Genomic DNA, 20,816 nt, shown 5'->3' with positions numbered 1-20,816 from the left:
CTCGACAATTTAAAACAACAGTCTCTGCTCTAAATGATAATACATTAAGAACGTAAAATCATTATCAAACCCAAAAACGTATAAATTTATACGAACACGTGTAAGATCTTTAATGCGAATTATTTCTCGAAAATTTTGTAAAGGTCCTAATTATCGGCCACAGAGCCCCGATGTACCGACCCCTGGCAACGCTTCAGAGGAGTTTGCTTTAAGCAATCTTGTTGCCATGGTTACAGAATAATTATTAGCTTTGAATATTAGTCTTCGAAATGAATGGTAAGATGTGTGCGTTTTGTGCTATTTTGGCAGTTGGATGATTCAGGCTTTGTACGTATTTAAGCAGTAGTTTGAGCTTTCTGGCTTTCCGGTGATTTTAAACGGTAGGAGAATAGTGTCCACAAGGCGGAGAAAGTTACTGACAAATTTCCGAAAATTAAAAAAAATAATACCTACGTAACATTATTTTATTAGGTCTGAAGTAAGCTTGAAATCCTTAGAAAAGTAATTTAGCCGTATACATACCAGTTTCCGGGGGTAAAGATGGGCAAGGTAACTATTTTGAAAATTAAAATGAGAGACGACGTTTCATGAATATGTACATATGTGTTGAGTGTATGGTACTGCATACGCAAAAACAGCTGGACTAATAATGGTAAAATTCGGTACGAAGGTAACTGACACCTTGGATTAATACATCAATATTTTTCAGTTATAGCAAACGCCCACACATTTTAAAATAGTATCGACAAGAGTAGTAATAAATATACAAGCCTTATCAAGTATGATAATCTTTCATAAAACCTCTGGATGTTCAAAGAGATGCGAACCAGGTTAATTAGACTTACTTACGCATAAAGATTAAAAATACGTACATTAATAAAAAACATATCAATAATTAATTGCACATGTACAAAATGATAGTACCTACATTTATATCAATCTGTAGTATTACGAACATTTATACACAGTACTGCGTCAGACGGAAGGCTTCCAGATCCACAAATATAATTAATTAACATTAAGGCCTCTTTCAGTGAACTAACAGTTCGTAATGAACACAATAAACAAGCGAGAAGAGCCGACGCGCCGGGCGAGGATGAATAAAACCTCATAGCGAGGAAACACGACTTTTTAACTGCAAACAATGTTTGCACTACCTTTATTTTTAGTTGCTGCTGGCATTTATTAATATCACTTCCAATTAAGGCAACTATGAACTGTTTATTCAATTTATCTCACTAATGTTAAAAACGCAAAAGATTGTATGTATAGATGTTTGTTCCTCTTTCACTCAAAAACCACTGAACGGATTTAGATGAAACTTGGTACACTGATAGTATGTAACTAGGCTTAAAGACAAGATGGTTTATATCCCGATTTTATACCTATATACCCGTGGGATCATTTTCGATTAGGAGCGGGCGGACTCGAGGGCAAAGGCTAATTGTAAAAATGTACGAAGCATTGATAAAGGTAATGACATAATATCTGTAATGATAATGCAGTAATACGAGTATAGAATTAGTGTGATTACAGAACATTCGCGTTGGCAACAAGATTAGTTGTGTTATTGTAAGTCATTCGATCAGATTTGTTTTGTAATTGGGCATTTTACCTTAAGCGCTAATTGTTGAACCGCACATAGGCTGTGTACATTTATGGGGATCTAGTACTTTTGTGCCTACCCTACAACTATCAGATTTTTGAATGCTTGAAATTCTCAGCTTTTATAGCTTCATTTTCTTTTCGTATGGTTAATACTATAACCTAAGGTCAAAGAATAAAATACTGACGTGATTATAATTAACAATTGAAAATTCTTAAATCTCAAGTAAATCAAAACATATTTAACTTGTCGTGGGAACAGTGAAAAATATATTAAAACTTTTCATAAGTTAGAACGACGTTAAAAAATTACTTTACTTTGTCGCCTCTCACTGGCACTTCAATTAAAATGGCGTAGTTTTTTAATTTAACAAAATGCGCTGAATAATACGATCTGCATAAAAACTTAAAAAGCATTCGTATCTCGTTATGAGAAAATAAATGTATGAAATGCGTTTTTATAATTATATTTCTTCAAGACTAACACTGGCCAAAACATTTATATCTCGACGGTAGTTTGGACTTCCTGTATAGAAGTTTCCAAAACATATATCATCATCTATATTATAATTATTTATTTACACCAATATAAATAAATCCAGTCTAAAATGCAAATTGTCAAAATACTCATATGTAGTTTTACTAGACGGTCAGTATCTATTAGAAATACGAATGCTTCCGATTGCAACTTTTTTTAATAGAATGCGAAGACAAGCTTTATTCCTATTTTATTAATAGTAAGGAGAAACTATTAATTTTTTCATTTCAGGTCACCCGACCTTCAACATTTATTTTCTTAAACTAAGCGAATTTCGACAAAAAAGATCATGATGGGCTAACTAACAGAAATCAATAATGAGTTTTTAATAGATTGTATTGTTTGAAAAGTAACATTCTTTTATACACTTTATTAAGTAGTTTATCGCCAAAGGGTTTTAAGACTGAAGAAGTTTGTTGCTAATTTATTCTCAACGTAGAACATTAAAACGTTGTGTCATGAGCAGTGAAGCTCGTACATTCGGCAGGATTAACTCGGTAACGTATGGATGAAGATGCAATGGATCCAGTCGCTCTTGAAACGGCTGAGCAACTGTCGCAAGACGTTTTGTCTTTATAAATAGCTTTAATTAAACGAGGATTAATGAACGTTTGCAGTGAATGATGCACATAACAACAGGCGCGACCTTGCGGTCTTATGGACGAGATTGCAGGATCGAACCCAATGTACGCAAGCACGACACTTACGTAATAGGTATAATGACTGTCAATAAAACTATATTCCACAACTTTTCACAAAACGCCATTTAGTCATTAACTAAGCAAAGCTTGTGTTATGAGTATTTGACCACTGATAAATATACCTACTTACATAATACTAAGTACCATTAATAAGCATTTTAAAATTAAATGTAATAGTTAAAGAAACGCCTTCAAGAACCCCAATTAAACTCCAGAAGAAAGTTTCATTCAGTTTTTGCCACAATCGTTTCAAAATAAACTGGTCACCAAACAAATTCATGATTGTATTGGGTAAATAACAAATACTATCTGTTACGTTCCTTTACCTTTAGGCACCGTAAGTTTATTAAATCCAATGTTCACATTACACTAAAAACGGATCAATCGTTACCGACATTCACGCATCGCCTATCAGATTCATGTTAATTAAATTAGTCGATGCTCATTAATGTCAAGTCATCTATTGTTTTAATATTAATCTGTATTCTGAACGAGGGAGGTGACGTGAGGTACCTTTACAATATCGAACGCCTCTGAGTAAATTTAGGCTGTTTAAACCGATCAGATCGTTCCGCCCGATCGTGAGCGAGCGATACTTTATTATACATCTATAGTATAATCTATCAATATTCTCTTCTACGTTCATATGGTATCTAGATTGTCGGTTACAAAAGCTCGCAGTGAGCTTTAAGACTGACGTCTGGTTTTGTAACGACCTTATTTCTGAAATTAAGCTGACAATAATATAGCGTGCGGATTAAATGACATCTAATCACGATGGTATTCACATTTTAGTTAGAGATTCGAATTTCATCGTACAGAAATCTGTTAGAATAGTTGAGCCTATTTATAAGTTTTTAGCTTAGGTACGTATCTCTAAAAGTTATTAAAAATATATCGAAAATATCTGTTTTTTTCGATGCTTAATGTCTGAGCTGTAATATGAGTTAACTATGATAGTTAAATCTTTAATATTTTAACATCGTAAAAATTACCGTTTCTTTAATAGATAATCAATAATAATATTATCATATAATATTAAATTTAAGCCGTTGCTACGTATTCGTACATCTGAATAGAGTCCCGATACCCAACCATTGATACCGTAAGTCATATAACGGGTATATACCTATATTTATGTATATCGGTATTGTCATTTGTTTCGTATTATTATGAAGCGGTAAGACGGTACGAGCTGTAAGCTGGAGATAGTAACAAGTGACAGAGCAGCCGTACTGACTAATACCTGGGAACAATGCGCTCTCGGGGGTATAGCGCGCTCAGATTAACTAATCAGAACTGCTGCCTGGAAAATATCGAGAGATGTACTATGAAATGGCGGAAAATGAATTTCTTGTTAATTATTGTTTGATTAATGCGGAAAAAAGAAGAAAGGGTTATTAATTTATTACACTTATTTATTTAGTTTTAAAGGATTAATGTTATTTTAGTTCGTACGGAATAATAAATCCCTTTTTTAAGATGAAAATTCAGTTTTACTAGCTTGATCGAATTTTTGTCTGAACGTTTTCTTTTCATTAATATCATGAGTTTTATATTAAGATACGAGTTTATAGAAGAACCGCTTGGTTTGCAGCAACACTATTGTGTACCACTTGTGCTCGCAACCACGGAAAAAGGAAAACATATTTTGGTAGGCTCGTATACAAGAAATGTGACGCATCGCCCAAACGCGAGACACGTAGCACGTTTTCCAAGAAGGGGTATGGAAGGAAAGGTTTCCATGAGGATTCCGCAGATTTACCGAGAAAAAGGTAAGAACCAATTATAAATTATCACGAAAGATAATGGACTAGAATTTCAAATATACCCGTCGATCATGGGATCTATTATTAGCCGGGGTCGTGTACTATGCCTACCTGATAGAATCAAATAAGCCATAAGATATTCTCACACCTTTCCACACATATTGCGACGGATCAGAACGCTTATCGTCAATATAAATTCACGAGTAATAGACGTTTACAAGGGCGCGTGGGAGGTGTTAGGGTGGATGTACACTGGAAGATTTTTAAACATTTATCGTTCGCGCGAATGCTTGGCGCTCGGTTCGGTGTAGCACTTGCCGTGAACGTGCCTTACTTTAACACTGTTGAAAAGCCAAGCCAACGTCAAAGGGTTTTACGAAATGACAAATTAATACGCTTGTAAGTTTATTAAGTTGTATTGTAACGTCAAGCGGCTTGACGTCTGGTTTGTAAAGGGTACACTGATATACTAGAACTTATCGGATCGTCGTTCTATGGCAAGTAATGCTCCAGTCTGTACTCATCCTTAGGCATATATTATTATTTTATATTGTCAAGAAGTAATCACAGTAGTATGTACAGGTAGATGTGTTATAGGATAATAATTTGATCGTTTACTCCATATCTATTCATTGTAAGATTCCATTGATGAGTAATGATCAATAAGAAAATCTTCTTTTAGTATAACTTAATACCCACTTTTAGAGTGGCAAAATACTGTAGACGGAATTAGAGTTTTAACAAAAATCTATAGATAAAATAAATTGAATTTCATAGTCATTTTTTTATTCAGTCCGACTAAAATGAATATTTGAGTTACTTTCCCTTCTACTACAGGAAAGATATTGGAAAGCTTCGATCGAGTTTCCCGAGATTAAACTAATGCAATATCTGGTCGTCATGAAAATCCATCACTATGCAAAATCACAAGCTGCTACTTGAACGAGAAAAGCTCTCATTCAAGCGGCTTCAGCAAGAGGCCGTGTCTAAGGTACTGAACACATTTTTCTATTTTATTCAAAGTTCAGCTTTACCTAAACCTTGATTATATTCTGGACGATAGAGATTAAGACATTTTACTATTAGTTAATAACGACTAATAATTATCAGTTTATCAAATACACAGATAGCCGAGTGGTTGAGGTCATCACGCCAATCCGACTGTGCGTATCGTGCCGCAAGTTTGATCTCCGCGTAGGTCAAGCTTTTGTACGATCCATGAATGCTTGTTCTGAGATTGGGTGTCTTTGTGCATATCTTGAATGTTTGAAAATCCGCGTGACACAAGAATTAAATTCCTCAGAGCGGGAGTCGTTAGCTTTAAAAAAAAACACTATTGGGACCATCACGATTACTTAAGAATGTGGATATAAATCTAATGAAACATGCTGATTACACATAGCATCGCGCGCAATGATGAGTCGAATTGATTATAACATTTTGTACAGTCCGCAGTCATCATATAAAAAGTTATACTGGAAAGTAATGAATGCATAATTGTGTTTAATTGCTTACCTATTTGTGTTTCAATGTGGCCGGCGGCGTCTGTAATCAAAGAAACAAGAGTTAATTAACTGTTAATTTTATACGCCTAGTTAAAATACTTCTGTTACACAAATACGTGTTTAATGTGAAAGCTTTGAAGCGATTTGAATAACTTTTATTGCCTTTAATTTATCTTTTACCGTTGATTACAAATTAGAATGAAATTTGATCGAAACTACGAATAAAATTTTTCGACTTGTTGAAACGAATCTGAGGCTAAAAGTGTATCTTAAAAATATATTCTTATTTTCAATATCTTATGGTAACAATATGGCACAAAGCGCAGTACCTACTTATAAAGAGCAATTTCCCTTTCAACCCCTTTGTACTCGCAATATGGGAGAACATCCAGAGACTTATAAGGCTTATATCAGACTAGATATTATGTTAACCTCAGACATGAAAGAACACTAAAAATCCGTTAGTCATAGACTTAAGCGGAAATTACAAAGAAACTGTTCTTCGCAGAATATGATATTAGACCGCAACAGAGTCAGTGCAAGTCTAAGACACTTAATTTCCCCTTTATATTCTTACGGAATAAGTCTGTTGTGGAAAGACATGTGTTATATCTAGGAACTGGGTATAGGTAAAGGAGACAAGATAGGCAAATATCTTATACCATCAAATTTTAAAATCTGACTGCAATGATTATTAAAAAAGAAGACTACCCTTTAATATGATAAAATGTTCCGAAACGCTAATGAATCTAACAAAAGTCCTTTGATTATTAAAACCCATATGAAAGGAATTTTCATTAAATACTGCCACATCTACCTAGATGTAAAATTTCGGAGTAAAAGCAAATCATGCTAATGACCGGAGCACACGGCGCGAAAGATGTTTAGAAAACCTTCGCTCACAGAGGACTGAAGATAAATAAACCAGTTCTCTATAGGTGCCATTAAAATATTGTATAAAGGACCCGAAACCGGCGACGGACTGGAGAAAACTGAAAACCTCACGTAATGGATTAACGGTTTCACGAACATTACAATCCCAATATCCCAGACCCAGATATCCATGAACTAAGTTTGTGAAACACAATATCTACTGTCGTTTATTTAATACCGATATTAGATTTAAGCTCCAGAGCTCCGTGACTAAACCTGGCTGGCTTTCTCAAATTTATAAATAACATAAAATTGTTACTGAGATTCTCTCAATTGTAAATCCCAATATTACCGTGCCCTAGAAACGAGACGGTCGGCCGGCGCGCATGTAGATAGTAAAGAAAGAATAAAATAAAATGCAGAATCGGAACGTCCGTCTGGAGAATCCTCTCTTAAGTATGGATATACAACAATAAGGGGAGAGCTTCTAATAAAGCCTGGCTACATGCACACTGAGCGCCGCTGTGCCCCGCCCGGTTAGACGCAGCTGAGCACGCCGACCTGTTCGTGCCAATCCATTTAAAAGCACAAACTTTAAATTTTATTCATCTAGCAATCGAATTTTGTTGCATACACATGCCTAAGCTAACAACAACATTACAAAACACTGGGATCTGCAACGCAATGGTAGCAGTTTTTGTCCCAAAAACCTAGCCAAAGAAAAAGACGGATAAAAATCTGATTTGCCCAAAAATAAATGAAGTTTGACTCTGAATAAATGAGGTCTGGTTTTATTTCAGTCTTAAAAGTACAAAGGAATAGCTCCATGCAATAATAGAACTTGAGGGGTTAACAAAGTGATTAAAACGCTTGGGCGAGCAATATCATTGTATGCTGATAATTAATATGTTAGTATTCAATCAAGCGTGATAATTAGATGTTACATACGCGAGGTATATCCGCTTTATAGGTGTAATAAGTTATTAACAATTCATGTATAATTTTGAGAGATAAGCATATACAATGAAAGGTTATCAAGACAGTAATATAGTACCTTTATTATCTGAAGCAAAGTCATACAGCGGCCAATGAGCGGTCCTGACGTTTAGCAGTGTTAGGTATATTTTCTTCACGATCACCTTACCTAACTGATTTTAAAACTTATTTGTAAGTTAAAGTAATAATTCATTTTTATTTATTTTTCAATTTTCAATTTCAATTTTTGTTTAATAATAAGAAACCCCAAACCAATTGCAAATACAGGGTAACTGAAACTTTCTTAACTAAATTCAAAATGTTAAGTTCCCCGAAAGTTTCCGGGAATAATGTTGTATTGTAATAATTTTAGGGAGGTCAAAGAAGCCATTTTAGTTGTGCTTGAGAACGAATGATTACTCAAATGCTCACGTGTTGACGTTATATCGTCACTAGTCAAAATTTTAGGCAGACGTATAACTGATTTCATGATTGACCGAAAGTTTATTTTGAGTATTGGTAACTTTTGCCAAAGACTTTTGAGAAGCTCCTCAAGTTTTCGAGATTTGTCGTCATATTTATAAGTCAAAAAATATCTAGCGCGAAGACCAGATAAGCTATCGCATTGCTATGACGGTTGGAGGTTAAAAATACTCTCATTTCTTTCAAAAAATAAAATAAAAATTAACCATAATTTAATTTGGTATTTGCATGTTTCTTCAAGGCTAAAAAACTGAAGTTTTAAATTAATCTCAGAAATCTGGAAGAATACGTAATGTAGCATAGTAGATCTAGAAAATGATGCACATCACGACAATTTCCCATGAAACTATCAATCGTTTAGAATCTGAACTAACAGCTGCAATTCTTAGCAATTTAAAGTCAAGGTCCTAACGGCTTTGGACACCGCCCTCTGACATTCAAAAACGCATGAACAAAGAATAATATTATCAAATCAAACGGCAACTGAAAATAAACTGCAGCATTGCTTAGTTTGTACGATATTGTTTCCGTGCTTTTTAAATAACAAATACAAGTAGTAAGACTTTAATAGGCAGTTCCAAAAACGAATGGAAAGTAAATCATATTTTATTGAACGTCAAAAAAGTGGTTATGTCAGTTAGTAGGTACTAGGTACACCAGTAGGCACCTAACCCAGAACTCCGGTAGATAAAACAAAAAGAAAATACCAAAGTACTAAAGAAGTTACGAAGTTAACCGAAATATTAAATACATTGTTAATTAAGTGAAATCAAAATAGCTACTTCGTTTACTTTGAAAACTTGATAAACTTCGAAGACGTAACTTGGTCTGCCCAACTAATTCTAAAGAAACTGAACAATATTTAAAACTAAAAACAAGAAGAAATGTTTGTAAGAATAATGTAATTTGAAACTATTTGTTTTATAAAGCGTTTCTTAAACTTTGTTGCGAAGAACGAAATTTACAATGCGACACCGTCATATTTGGTTTGCGTAAGAAGTTCAAATGCCAAGTTTGGTACAAAAGAAATGCGATATTTTTAGCCGCGTAGCTGAAAATGACCAATAATACCACGGAAGTTATTTCTCAAGTAGACCAGTTCAAAGACGTCATTCTATGGGGTGCTGGTATTTTTAACCATTGGATTATCTGCCACGTGACATGCTTGTTTTAACCAAAAACTTACGCTTACTTAGTCAAATACAACCGCAAATTATTATAGATGTGAAGGACATTTTTTTGTTATTTTACCCGCTAAGGAAATTATGGGATACATTACGATCAATGAAACTAGAGAATCTCTCTATCTGTAAAGTGGATCATAGCAACAGTCACAGTGTAGCCTTTTAGACAAGTGATCTCTTATTGAACCTATTCAGACCTAACAGTTCCAGAAAAAACCGACTGCTGGTAGAAAAAATCAAATTCAAAAACCTTATAATTAACTAATATAAAATATTAAACGACGAAGTTGATATTCTCGGCTCATTAGCACGAGAGACGCTGCGGTCTCCGATATCCGATGATTTAAGTATGCAAGAGGCCGCTGCCATACAAATTTATAGGAGTTTGTAGAAACGCACGCGTCGTTGAAAACTAAAGAAGTTGGGTATTGGAAACTTGCGAGCTGTGTCTTTAAGAAAACTTTACTTAATTCACCAATCAATGGATACATTTTCATCGAATAAATACCATATTTTTTACGCTATAATTGTGTCTATAGGTATATAAATAAGTAGGTACTTACGTCCTCGGGACGACGCCGGGCTAGCCTCCTCACGACGGCCATTGCACATGCCTATAACAAAAACAATTGGTTACATTGTGTAACGAAGCAGAGGTCTATAAAACCAGCAGCTAACAACCACCAATCACAGGCGCATTGTTATGTAATATGTTCAATTTAAAGATTCAATTGTGCATAAAGAATGGACGCGACAACTCTACGCATTAAATAATATCCTTTAGCTGAGTGATATGTCGTGCCGGGCTGGTGAGCTGAGTTCGTTGTGAACCAACATACTTCATACGTATAAGTTTTAACATATTTGTTTTTCATTACAGCATAATCCGCTGCCCGTCTTTTAATGACTTAAAACTGAATTTAAAGCTTTTTAAAACCACCACCACCCCATATTTCGGTAAAATAATTTGCGGTAAGCGGTATTTTTTTTATTAACGCACTCGGTCGGTGAGCGACACTTTAATCGGCTTTTGCGGTAACATCCTGTCGCTGGTGGATCCATTAATTATTTATCTATACTCAATTCTTAATGAAGCATAGTTGGGCATCATTAAGGCAAACTCGGGAGGTCTTTTTACTGTAGAAACGCTCTAGTCATTTCTCCTTTAGGACACCTATAGATTTTTACATCAATGGAAATATTTTTTACTCCACATACTGTATCCGCAGAAAACTTACTGCACAAACAGTAATTTAGATTTTTGATCAACTACAAACCAGTACAAAGGGAAAATTAGAAATATATTTTGTAACATAAGAAGTTTTATTAAATAATTAAGCTCTGACTTAGTGTAATTTGAGCTTATAATAATCCATTGCTAATGACATCTTCAATTGGCTTGAGGATCAGATAATCCGATTTCGCGTCGGTAAGTTACTGCCGAATCGATATACAATATATAGGTATCAATAACGTTCAGTTGTACTAGTGTAGTTTAGTGAAATTAATATTTAAACGTTTAACGTAGGTTTTAGGCAAGTCGCATGTAAATTTAAAAGAACACTGTATAGTATTATTAAAGTTTCAACATCGGCCATATGCAACTATAGATTCGTCATATATGAAAACAATAGATTCGTAAAAAAACTGGTATTAAATTCGCATCGTTAATAAATCATAGCCAATAAAGCTTAGTGTACACTATCGTTAATACACGACTGTTAATATAACGCCAATCGGTACCTAGCTTTACTCACACTCAAAAACGTGCTATTTCGAAGCGAACGAGCGAGAAGTAATGTGAACTCAATCGCTTGAGCGTTTTAATTCATTAGCATTGTGGTTGCTTTCTGCAAAAAGAGCTTTTAGAGGTATTCAAATGTGATTCTCCTCTAATCTCTGGGTGCATTTGGAATCGATAACATGAGCTTCGTTTTCCGAGCTAGAGTTGAAAGTATAAAAAACTGTCTGTTTCTTTTTTAATCTCAAAATGCAGATGCTCAACTTTATAATCCCGCTTCAATGAAATACGGTCACATAGCTGTAACTATGTGAGGCAATATAACTTGTTTTTTATAGAAACCTAAGTTTTTCATAATTTCAACTGAAAATTATTACTAAAATACCATAATTCTGAAGGAACACGATATTAATTGAATGTGACAAATAGCTCACAAGCTTAGCTAGAACTATTTGAAAGCTAGCAGCGGCTCGCAACTAATGAACAACATTGTCGTCGAGTTGCATTCAGCGATAGTTGCCAAAGCCGCGACTTACGTTGATAAAATTAATTAGTCAGATGATCGCCGACAATAAGCCACCCTTGCAAGTTTCACTTGCTTGTCATAACTATGCTCAAGGAATCTCTCCATTGTTCTCGAGTTTAAACCTAACTGTATCTATGTAGTAATACACGTCTTATCTGTTTAATAAGTTGCTGCAAGTTCCAGACAATATTAGCGGAAGGATTTCATATGTAGAGCTTGCTATAGAATTAGTTCCAGGTTTTTCTTATAATATTACTTTCACAAGTTTTGAACAAGATTCATGTCTTAAATTAGGCCGGATCGGGCGACAGATGGTGAATAGTTTGAAACCAATGCGCGTTATGTAAACCGATGCATTAGGGTGATTTATCGAAATGTTTGAAAGAGGACCTTTAGGTCAGTCCAATTTATTTTACTTGCCGTCCTTTATCAAGTTAGACATATAGCAGTCAAAATTTATCCCCGAAATATCTTCAGTGTTTCACCTACCATTTTAGTTTGTGGTTAAAATAAGATTGTTTTTCTTTGGAAAAGTTCTTATTTATTCAAGTAGGTACATAGTTCACAGTTTTCCGTCTACACTTTGTACTGATTTTTTATGTTCGTACATTTCTTTTCATCCGTGGCTTGCAGTTTTTATCAGCCATGCTTCTAGGTATTCACTAGAATACGGATATCGATATTATTCATAATATGCTATTGTAATAACTGTCTAAACCGGCTTTTGTAACGGGATAATACCGGGTAGCTATCGCTATGTTTTTGCTATTTAATATCACGAAAGGTTTTCCATTATTGATACCTAAAACAAACGTAACGTTCAATCATACGAATTGATTGCGATTTCAACAAAGAGTTCCATCATTTTAATAGTGCATGTTGAATATTTAACAAGTTTGTGTGTAAAATATACATGTTGTAGATACTGTTTTGTAAATGAAAAACCATGTTCACGAAAATGGGATTTTTAATTAAAAGCAAGCTTTTAGGAACTCGTTTCAATGATGATTTATTTAACAAGTTATGTTTGCCGGGGTTCTGAAAGCCAGCGTAATAAAACTGGAAAATATTTGATAACATTATGTCGTAAAATGTGATTTTCTTTCATAAACCCCTGAGCTCGTAGAAGTGCATTTTATTATGTTTATTGTGATATGCATTTAAGTTGTAATAAGTTTGTAGTAGTGATAGCTTCGCATACTATTCTATAGCATGAATCTACGTCGACTAAGATGTTAAGCATATATACGAAAGTCAAAGTAAATATAAATTGAAAAACCAAAGAAAACACGGAATCGTATTGCAATCGCAATTTTTCTAATGTGCTCTTCATCTTTCAATTCCATATTACTGTGTATTGTTTAACGCACAAAGCAGTAAGCGGAGTTGCGAGACAGGTAACGTCAGTCAAAGGTGCAAGTAGCTATCGGGTTGCCAAAGCTTAGTTTGCAAGTAAATTGTGTTCTCGACGACAGTGTCCTACCAAACGTTGTTAGTATATGAAGGAAATTTACTTATTCATATATTTATTGCACATCTCTTGTTATTATTTAATATGTTTTGTAGGCAACGATAAACCTGTTATGTTTTTTAAGTCTCTTCTGTCTATCTATGAAATCGAATCCTTAAAAGGTTTGAATTTTGATTTGTTACCCAGTTGCTATAGCTGCGATGCAGAGCTTCGGTGCGTAACTAACTACAATCACCCTGTGCCTTTTAGTCGGGCCTTTGAGAGTGCCTCCATTTTGAAGTTTCAGCGTAAAATAAAAAAAAACCTCCGGGCTGCGGTCGAACGCCTGCTGTATTTGAGTATTTCGAAAGCCTACTGGAAAATCTAAACAGTCCTACACTTCCCTTCGAAAGATCACTATTATTAAGCGGATTGGTGTGGACAATACAGAAATTCGCCAATCCATGTACAATACAGTGTATTGGAACCAGCTGGAGGGATTGCCGCCCGGCTGCTGTATGCAGATATTGGTCTGCGCTTAACAAACGCGTCACTTTCAATAGCGAAAATAATTGAAACTAGAAACAATGCAATCGCCTACAGTATTTATAAATTAATTGTTTTTTTCCCTTTCAGTGAAAAATAAAGCGCGTTTCACTTTTTGTTGGTCTTAGTTTAAACTGAATTACTAGTGCATTTTATTTGTTATCTTCAAAATTTCATAAACTGTCCTACTTCCAATAAATTATCTTTCAAAGCTATCTTATCTACCTATATTGCAGGTCAATTATTGAATTTCTTCACAATGACGATTTTAATTACAATCACGTCTAGGAAATAAGTCATCCAATAATCTTTCCACTTTTCATCTTTCACGAGGTGTTTTGCGATTAAACAGTAACCGGTTACATAGTAAATTCAATTCCCCGTTGAGCACGGACTATCACTTCTCTACCTGAATCGTTCAACAGACGCCTTGGGAGACACATTCCTAGAAACGGCATCGACTGCGCTTAAAACGACTTATAAATACTAAAGTTGCCTTGCCGTACCTCAGAGACAAATGCACGAATCTCTTTACTGTTTCGAACGACAAAGATTGACTCTTCAGTTTCAGTTTAAATGTTAACCTTGAGCGGTGTAAATATTAGTCTGGCTGTATCGCTATTGCATCGATTTGCTAAATGGAAGCGAATGTAAATAGTTCGGCTCGATTCCAATCTCGATGTACATCTGCGAGTACGTTCCGTTTCGCTTTGTCTGAGAGACGATCAAAGCATTTGGCATTACTACTTTACTTTACAGAACGGTGTCTGCCAGTAACGTTCAATGAAAATGTTATTATACACGGTTGTTGATACTATATAATAAATTAAGATGTTTCTTTAGCTCTTTCATTAGAAGAAACGTAAGTCGCTATGTGGTTATGATCTCGAACAAAGCTCTTGTAGGTATTAAAACAATTAAAACGTAACAACATAAATTTTACATTATATTTTGGCAGAATAGCGAAGATTCATATTAAGTTCTTAAACAATAAATACAAGAAAAAGACCCTTGAGACATATTTAGTAGCTTTGATAGCGGGAACATTTTACTGTAAAGCTGAAAATACTTTTTTCACAATAGCCTTAATAAGCACATTTAATGTAATGTTTTTTCTCAGTTTTCGTATCTGTGATGATTAAAATATATTTGTGTTAACTTGTTCTACGAAAATATTTGTTGTATAAGCTCAGTTTTGTGGAATGAATATGTTAATGCCTTGTAATAATTAAATTAGAACGATTGTGAGTACTTATAATGAACACAAAGCCGGGACAAAGGTCTCCCTTTACGCTGGGGATAATTTAGCCTCGATCTATGCTCGTTAATTGTTATTTTGGTAGCTTGAGAAGTAATCATAGAAAATAATTTTTGTGAATGCGTGTATTACACAAAGACAACTTAGATTTTACGATCTTAGTGCAATTTCTATTATAGTACATGGCATAAGCTTGTAGAAATTGATCCTGACTGTAGGGGCAGGAACCGCAAAACTCCTTTGTCGTGTCGTGTCGTGACGGCGACGACCGACAAAATACAATTACACAGTTTCAGATTGGTAACACAAAATGAGATATCACTTTTTGACGTTTACTCGTAGATTTAATTGTTTAAGTGGCCCAGACACTTGGCAAGCAACCACTGTTTAAAATCGTCCATTAGTTAGGTAACCTAATTTAAATTGTCAAATCGGCCATCACATCTCAAATGGACGACGAAACCCTCTTACACGGAGATTTGGAGCTGGGATTGTTGTGAATCAGGCTAAAGTGATTAATTATTGACTTGAAATATGTTTCAGTATTGACAATAAACAAGATAACGGGGTATGGAAGGCCTAAATCTATTCAGTCCATCAATTGTTAAATCGAATAATATTAGACAAGTAAATTAAGGTTTAATATTCTATTCAATCAGCCGAACTTGAAATAGTAAGCAAGAGGAATTTTCCATAAAATCATTTATGTGCGATCACTGGTATGAAAAGAACTAAATAATATTTTCAGTCCTCTAACACAATCTTACCCAGGAATTAGATTTTCCCTCGGCACGCCCGGCTTGCACTTGGCGAGAATTATTAGATTGGCCGTACTTTTATTTTAATGCAACGGTTACACTGCTCTAAGCTTTATTAAATGTATTATATTTTAGATGAAACTATATCTACGATTTAATTCTATTAGGACCGTGTTGCCGCTAGGTCGTCGAATTAAAACCGTACAAATACCGTAGCTTCTGTTTCTTAGTTATTTTAAGTACCTTAAACTACGTGCTCAATAGAATTTGCACGTACGAGAACGTAGAAGATGTATCTCAGAACATAGCTCCTGCAATTTAAAAGAAGTGATCTATTGAGTAGATTTGTATCGAGATGAAAACTATTTACAGACAATCAGTTAGTTGAGTAATTATTACTCAACTTATTACTCAAAAGTAATTATTATTCAACTAACGATAAGATTTTCTTTTTGTCCGGCAGACTTAGATGGGACGTCACTTTTGTGTATTAACTTCGAAGTCGTAACATAAAAGGCCTCTAGTTTAAGCTTAAAAGCATGTTCTTGGTCAATTTTAATTGCTCACATAAAGGAAAAAATCTTTGTCTAATATTTTTACGTGTTTTATCCAGTTATCATCCCTATTCAACGAGTAGTTTATATGTAATAAGCTTTCAGTATGTTGTACACGTTTCAGCAGGTTTTCAAGACGCGATGCTAAGCTAAGAATAGGTCACTTCATCACTTGAGTGCAGACAGAGAAACCTAGAAATCGTACTAGCTCGCGTTGTAGGAAAACAAAGACTTAGATAAAGAAAAAAACGGTGAATAGAAAGCGATAAATGAGTAGCTTGTATTAGTATCGTATCAAGTTAAATCAACCTGTATTCTTATGTGGATAAAATCATATTGTTTGTTCTATATTCATCAAACACAGTGAGTAAGTAATCAGTAGGTACCTATTTTTGTAGTTTCATAACGTTGTGTACGGTAAGGTGTAAAGTTCATGTCAGAAAGCTCTCCTATAAGCCCGGCTTAGTAACAAGCGTTATAAAACCGTTAACAACACGTCAATTAACGCCTTGTTTATCTCCACTAACCTTTATTTACTGTGTCTTTCTATAAATCTCTCATTCACCAGTAGTTTGATATACTCCATATTTATGTTAGATTCCACTCCGAGTGAAGTATATTTTGCGTTATAAGATGGGTTCTGTGCGTTATGTATATAAAACAAGTATTTATTTAGTACAAAAATGCGGGAGAAATATTGTATTTTGTTGGCATGGAGTCGTTTTCTCTGTCGGGATCTCTAGCGGTCGTCATATTTCTATATTCTGCTGAATAAAATAGAGTTGTTGAGTCTAGACTAGCCGTGAGTAGGTACGTGACATCTCCTACTACTATTGTTCCCATTCGACCTCCTTTAACTACACCACACTGCACATCTTAACGAGCTTTTGTCTCACCCTACTGACATTTTCGTTAACTTTCCTTTTTGAGAAGTGCGTTTACATAGATTGCTGAAATATTCTAGATAAGAACAAAGAACTTCTAAGTTATAAACCAACTCCTGCTGTAGTAAGAGCCACTTATTAGATCCCAGAGTGAGTATTCGTGTTTGACAAGTCCAGGGTCTTAGTATAAGAATACGCTGCCCTAGACATTGTAGGGTTGTTAGTACTTATTATTATACAGAGACACAGCCGATGCCGATCCGATGGAGGACAGGGGCTATCTTTAGCCGCCTTACAACATCCACCTACGCGACATATTCTTAGCCGATCTTATAAAAGCACATACAATTATCTTTAAATAGCAGGAGTTGTGTAACTGAAAATCGCAATCGCCTATAATTGTAAAATTCGTTTCGGAGACGACTTCGAATAGTTTTAGCTAAATCTCAAAGTGCACAAATCATATTAGGAAATCAGTGCAGGGTTTCCGGCGCAGTGGTTCCGCCAATCAAATCTGACTTTCAAACCCGTTATTGTACGAATTCGGTTCTAAAACAGAGAGGCTTCTGACAGCGCTCTACAGCTCGCTGCTGTCAATTCTCTAAAACAACCCTGTCGGACGGAGCGAAAAGTTAAATACCGAGGTTAAATATCAATGTTACGCCTGCCGTAGCGTTTAATTAACCATCATGTATTTACTGGAGCAACAATCAAAGCCTAGCTTTCTACACAGAGTAAAGAAAACCGAACACAATTACTTGGAAGTTTTTAACAGATGAATAAAGTTCCGTTTCGGACTTACTAGGTTGATGCTTTTATCGTGTTGCAAGATGCGAGCCTAACTATTAAGAAAGGTTGCATTCAACTGCCAGAACTTTGTCCTGATTGGAGCTGCACTGTACAATAGTTTAAGAGTTTCATACTTATTAATTAGCCACATCGATTTATTTTTTGTTGAGAAAGGAAAATTATTATTATTTTACCTTGCAGACCTATTTTTCGAGCGTTTAGCATGTGTCTGAGTACATAACGCTGGCAATAGTTTATCTGGGTTTGGCTGCAAGCTCGATGTAATGCGGCATCTGAACAACGCAATATAAATGTCAACGGTGACCCAGTGGGAATCTGTCACAACAATTACGTGTACATTGTGCTCTTGTTTTAATGTCCCCGCAACAATCTACGTCACGGGCTATGACATGTGTGTAGGATGCTTTAATTAACTTTAAAAATGAGTTTAGTGAAACCTGCCCGGAGAGGGAATGAAATACGTACTTGTTTTACATTACTTTTACTGCACAAGTTAAACATGCCAGTGAATTAGCACGTTTGTGTGAGGAAGCATCGAGCAAGCTCATTAAGCTTTTCAAACTTTTATATTTTATGATGTAAAAACGTTTCTAAATGCATTGCCAGCATTCATTTGATTAATAAAACATATTCATAGGAATATACAAATCCATGTTCAGTAAAAAATTTACGTATGTTTATTTTAATTTCGGAGGCAAATAAACTATAAAATAGTTGACAGAAAAAAATATCGTTCGGTTGACTATTCAAAGCCGCTTGCAATATATTCCTGTAAAAATAAAATGGGATGGTTAATAAAAAAACAGCAATGCAAACATAGATTTAGATACCTTTTTGTATGAGTATGAGCGCAATATTTTGATAAACGTTGTCAAAATGAAAAACCTTTAATCCACAGCCGCTCGCAGTGATTTTCGGAGCGTAATCGATATATTTTTTAATCGTTAGCTGCGAACCTCGCTTTATAAGGATTTTTTGCGTTACAGAGAATGCTTCAATGAACGTATGTAATGTACTTTCAAAGGCAGTTATTATTTATTACCTACCTGCAACAACTAAGAGATCATTCGGATATAGATGACACGTTTGTATTTGTTGAAATTAGTGTCAAATATTAATATTACGTACGATTTACGCAGAGTCGGAAACCCTCGAAAAATATTTTCAGTTCAGTTTTTTTTTGTTTTCGGGCACTTTCGGCGAACAATGTTCGAATCTAGTGGACAGGCAAAAAAGTAATAGGATTTTTTAAAGGCCGCGTTTCTGGCGCGCCGTCCATCGCGCACCCTTTGACTTTCTAACGTCGTTGTTCCGGGGACGCGCGCAAACGGCCCTTTTGTGAGTTTATTTTCACCACCTGCTGTGACTCGCATGCTACTTTTTCTAGCATGTACCCGCTTTTATGGAAAACCGACGAAGTCTCATCGAAAACGATTTATTTGGCTGTACCAGTCAAAATCTATGTTTGGATCTAGCTTTTTGTGAAATGTGATGGATCTTCTATGATTTTGGAGTTACTTTTTCCAAATTTCCTTCTAATCGTTAAATATTATTATAAACGTTGTACGAAACTAGGTAGTCTATCTTTATATTACCTACTAGCTGTTGCCCTCAACTTCGTCCGCGTGGATATAAGATATAAGTTATAATTTATACCTGCCCTGTTTTTTCCACATTTTCCATTATATCTTTGCTCCTATTGATCGCAGCGTGATGGTATGTATGTAGCCTAAAACCTTCCTCGATGAATGGTCTATTCAATACAAAAATAATTTTTCAATTTGAACCAGTAGTCCCTGAGGTAAGCGCGTTCAAACAAACAAACAAACTCTTCAGCTTTATATATTAGTATAGACTATCCGCTCAGCAATGACTAAATTACACCTAGTTCCAAAACAACACAGAAATAATATTCAGTCTGCATATTTGAGCAAGGATGATTATTTCGACACTGCTATAAATACTCGCGATGATGAAGACCATCATACCTTGGTTGTCAACCAGCATTGATAGATGCGGGCCGCGAGTGTCGCGTGAATTCTACCGAATTAGATTTCACAAACATTTTTCATCGAGTCGCCGACTATTATGTTTATATTCACTTTCATGTTGATTCTGATGCGTTTCCTTGAGATTTTTTATGAACATTTCGAAAACTAAATTGTGACGGTTCAATTTCATTGCGTGTTGAAGTTATAGGTAGATAAAATTGAGTGAGAAATGGTTTTCTAAAAGTACTTGCTGCTTAATTGCTTCAGACCGAAATACGGTTAATCATAAAAAATATCAAGTAATTATCTGAACAAGCAGTATTTCTGCTATATAAAGCACTCTATAATACGTTCTTGTACGCAATTATCAGGAACTAATCCGAGGAGCTTAGCCGTCCAGCGATCGCCGCAGAGTACAAAAGTAGTCTGTTACAAAGAATGACCTGATATCGGCAGAGACTTAAAAGTACACTTTTAAGCTGCGTCCTTATTGGCAGGCTTCGTCATGTAGACTTAGGTACTTACTGTCTATTCTTCGAACAAACACCTATTAATTATGTTTAAGCTTTTTTAATAACAGCTATTTAAAGATAGCTGTCTCTTTCAGGTATTTCAGAGATATACTTGATAGGTTTTAAATTAAGAACAATGCTTTAACTAGGTCA

At 35.0% G+C, this 20,816-nt stretch overlaps 1 protein-coding gene across 4 annotated transcripts in view; it reads right to left on the bottom strand.

Moving 5' to 3' along the window:
* The window catches only part of LOC113504323, a 110,862-nt gene that overhangs the window by 57,605 nt on the left and 32,441 nt on the right, over positions 1–20,816 (bottom strand). For all 4 annotated transcript variants that reach the window (XM_026886579.1, XM_026886578.1, XM_026886582.1 and 1 more), the window contains exons 3-4: positions 10,197–10,247; positions 6,129–6,158 (exon numbers count right to left, since the gene is read on the bottom strand). In XM_026886579.1, the coding sequence (XP_026742380.1) occupies positions 6,129–6,158; positions 10,197–10,247 (81 nt within the window). The remainder of the gene's footprint in view (positions 1–6,128; positions 6,159–10,196; positions 10,248–20,816) is intronic.

The sequence above is a fragment of the Trichoplusia ni genome, chromosome 21, assembly GCF_003590095.1.
Source record: "Trichoplusia ni isolate ovarian cell line Hi5 chromosome 21, tn1, whole genome shotgun sequence".
Lineage (NCBI taxonomy): Eukaryota > Metazoa > Arthropoda > Insecta > Lepidoptera > Noctuidae > Trichoplusia > Trichoplusia ni.
The sequence above is the reverse complement of the archived record's forward strand: the minus strand, read 5'-3'. Positions and strand labels throughout refer to the sequence as shown.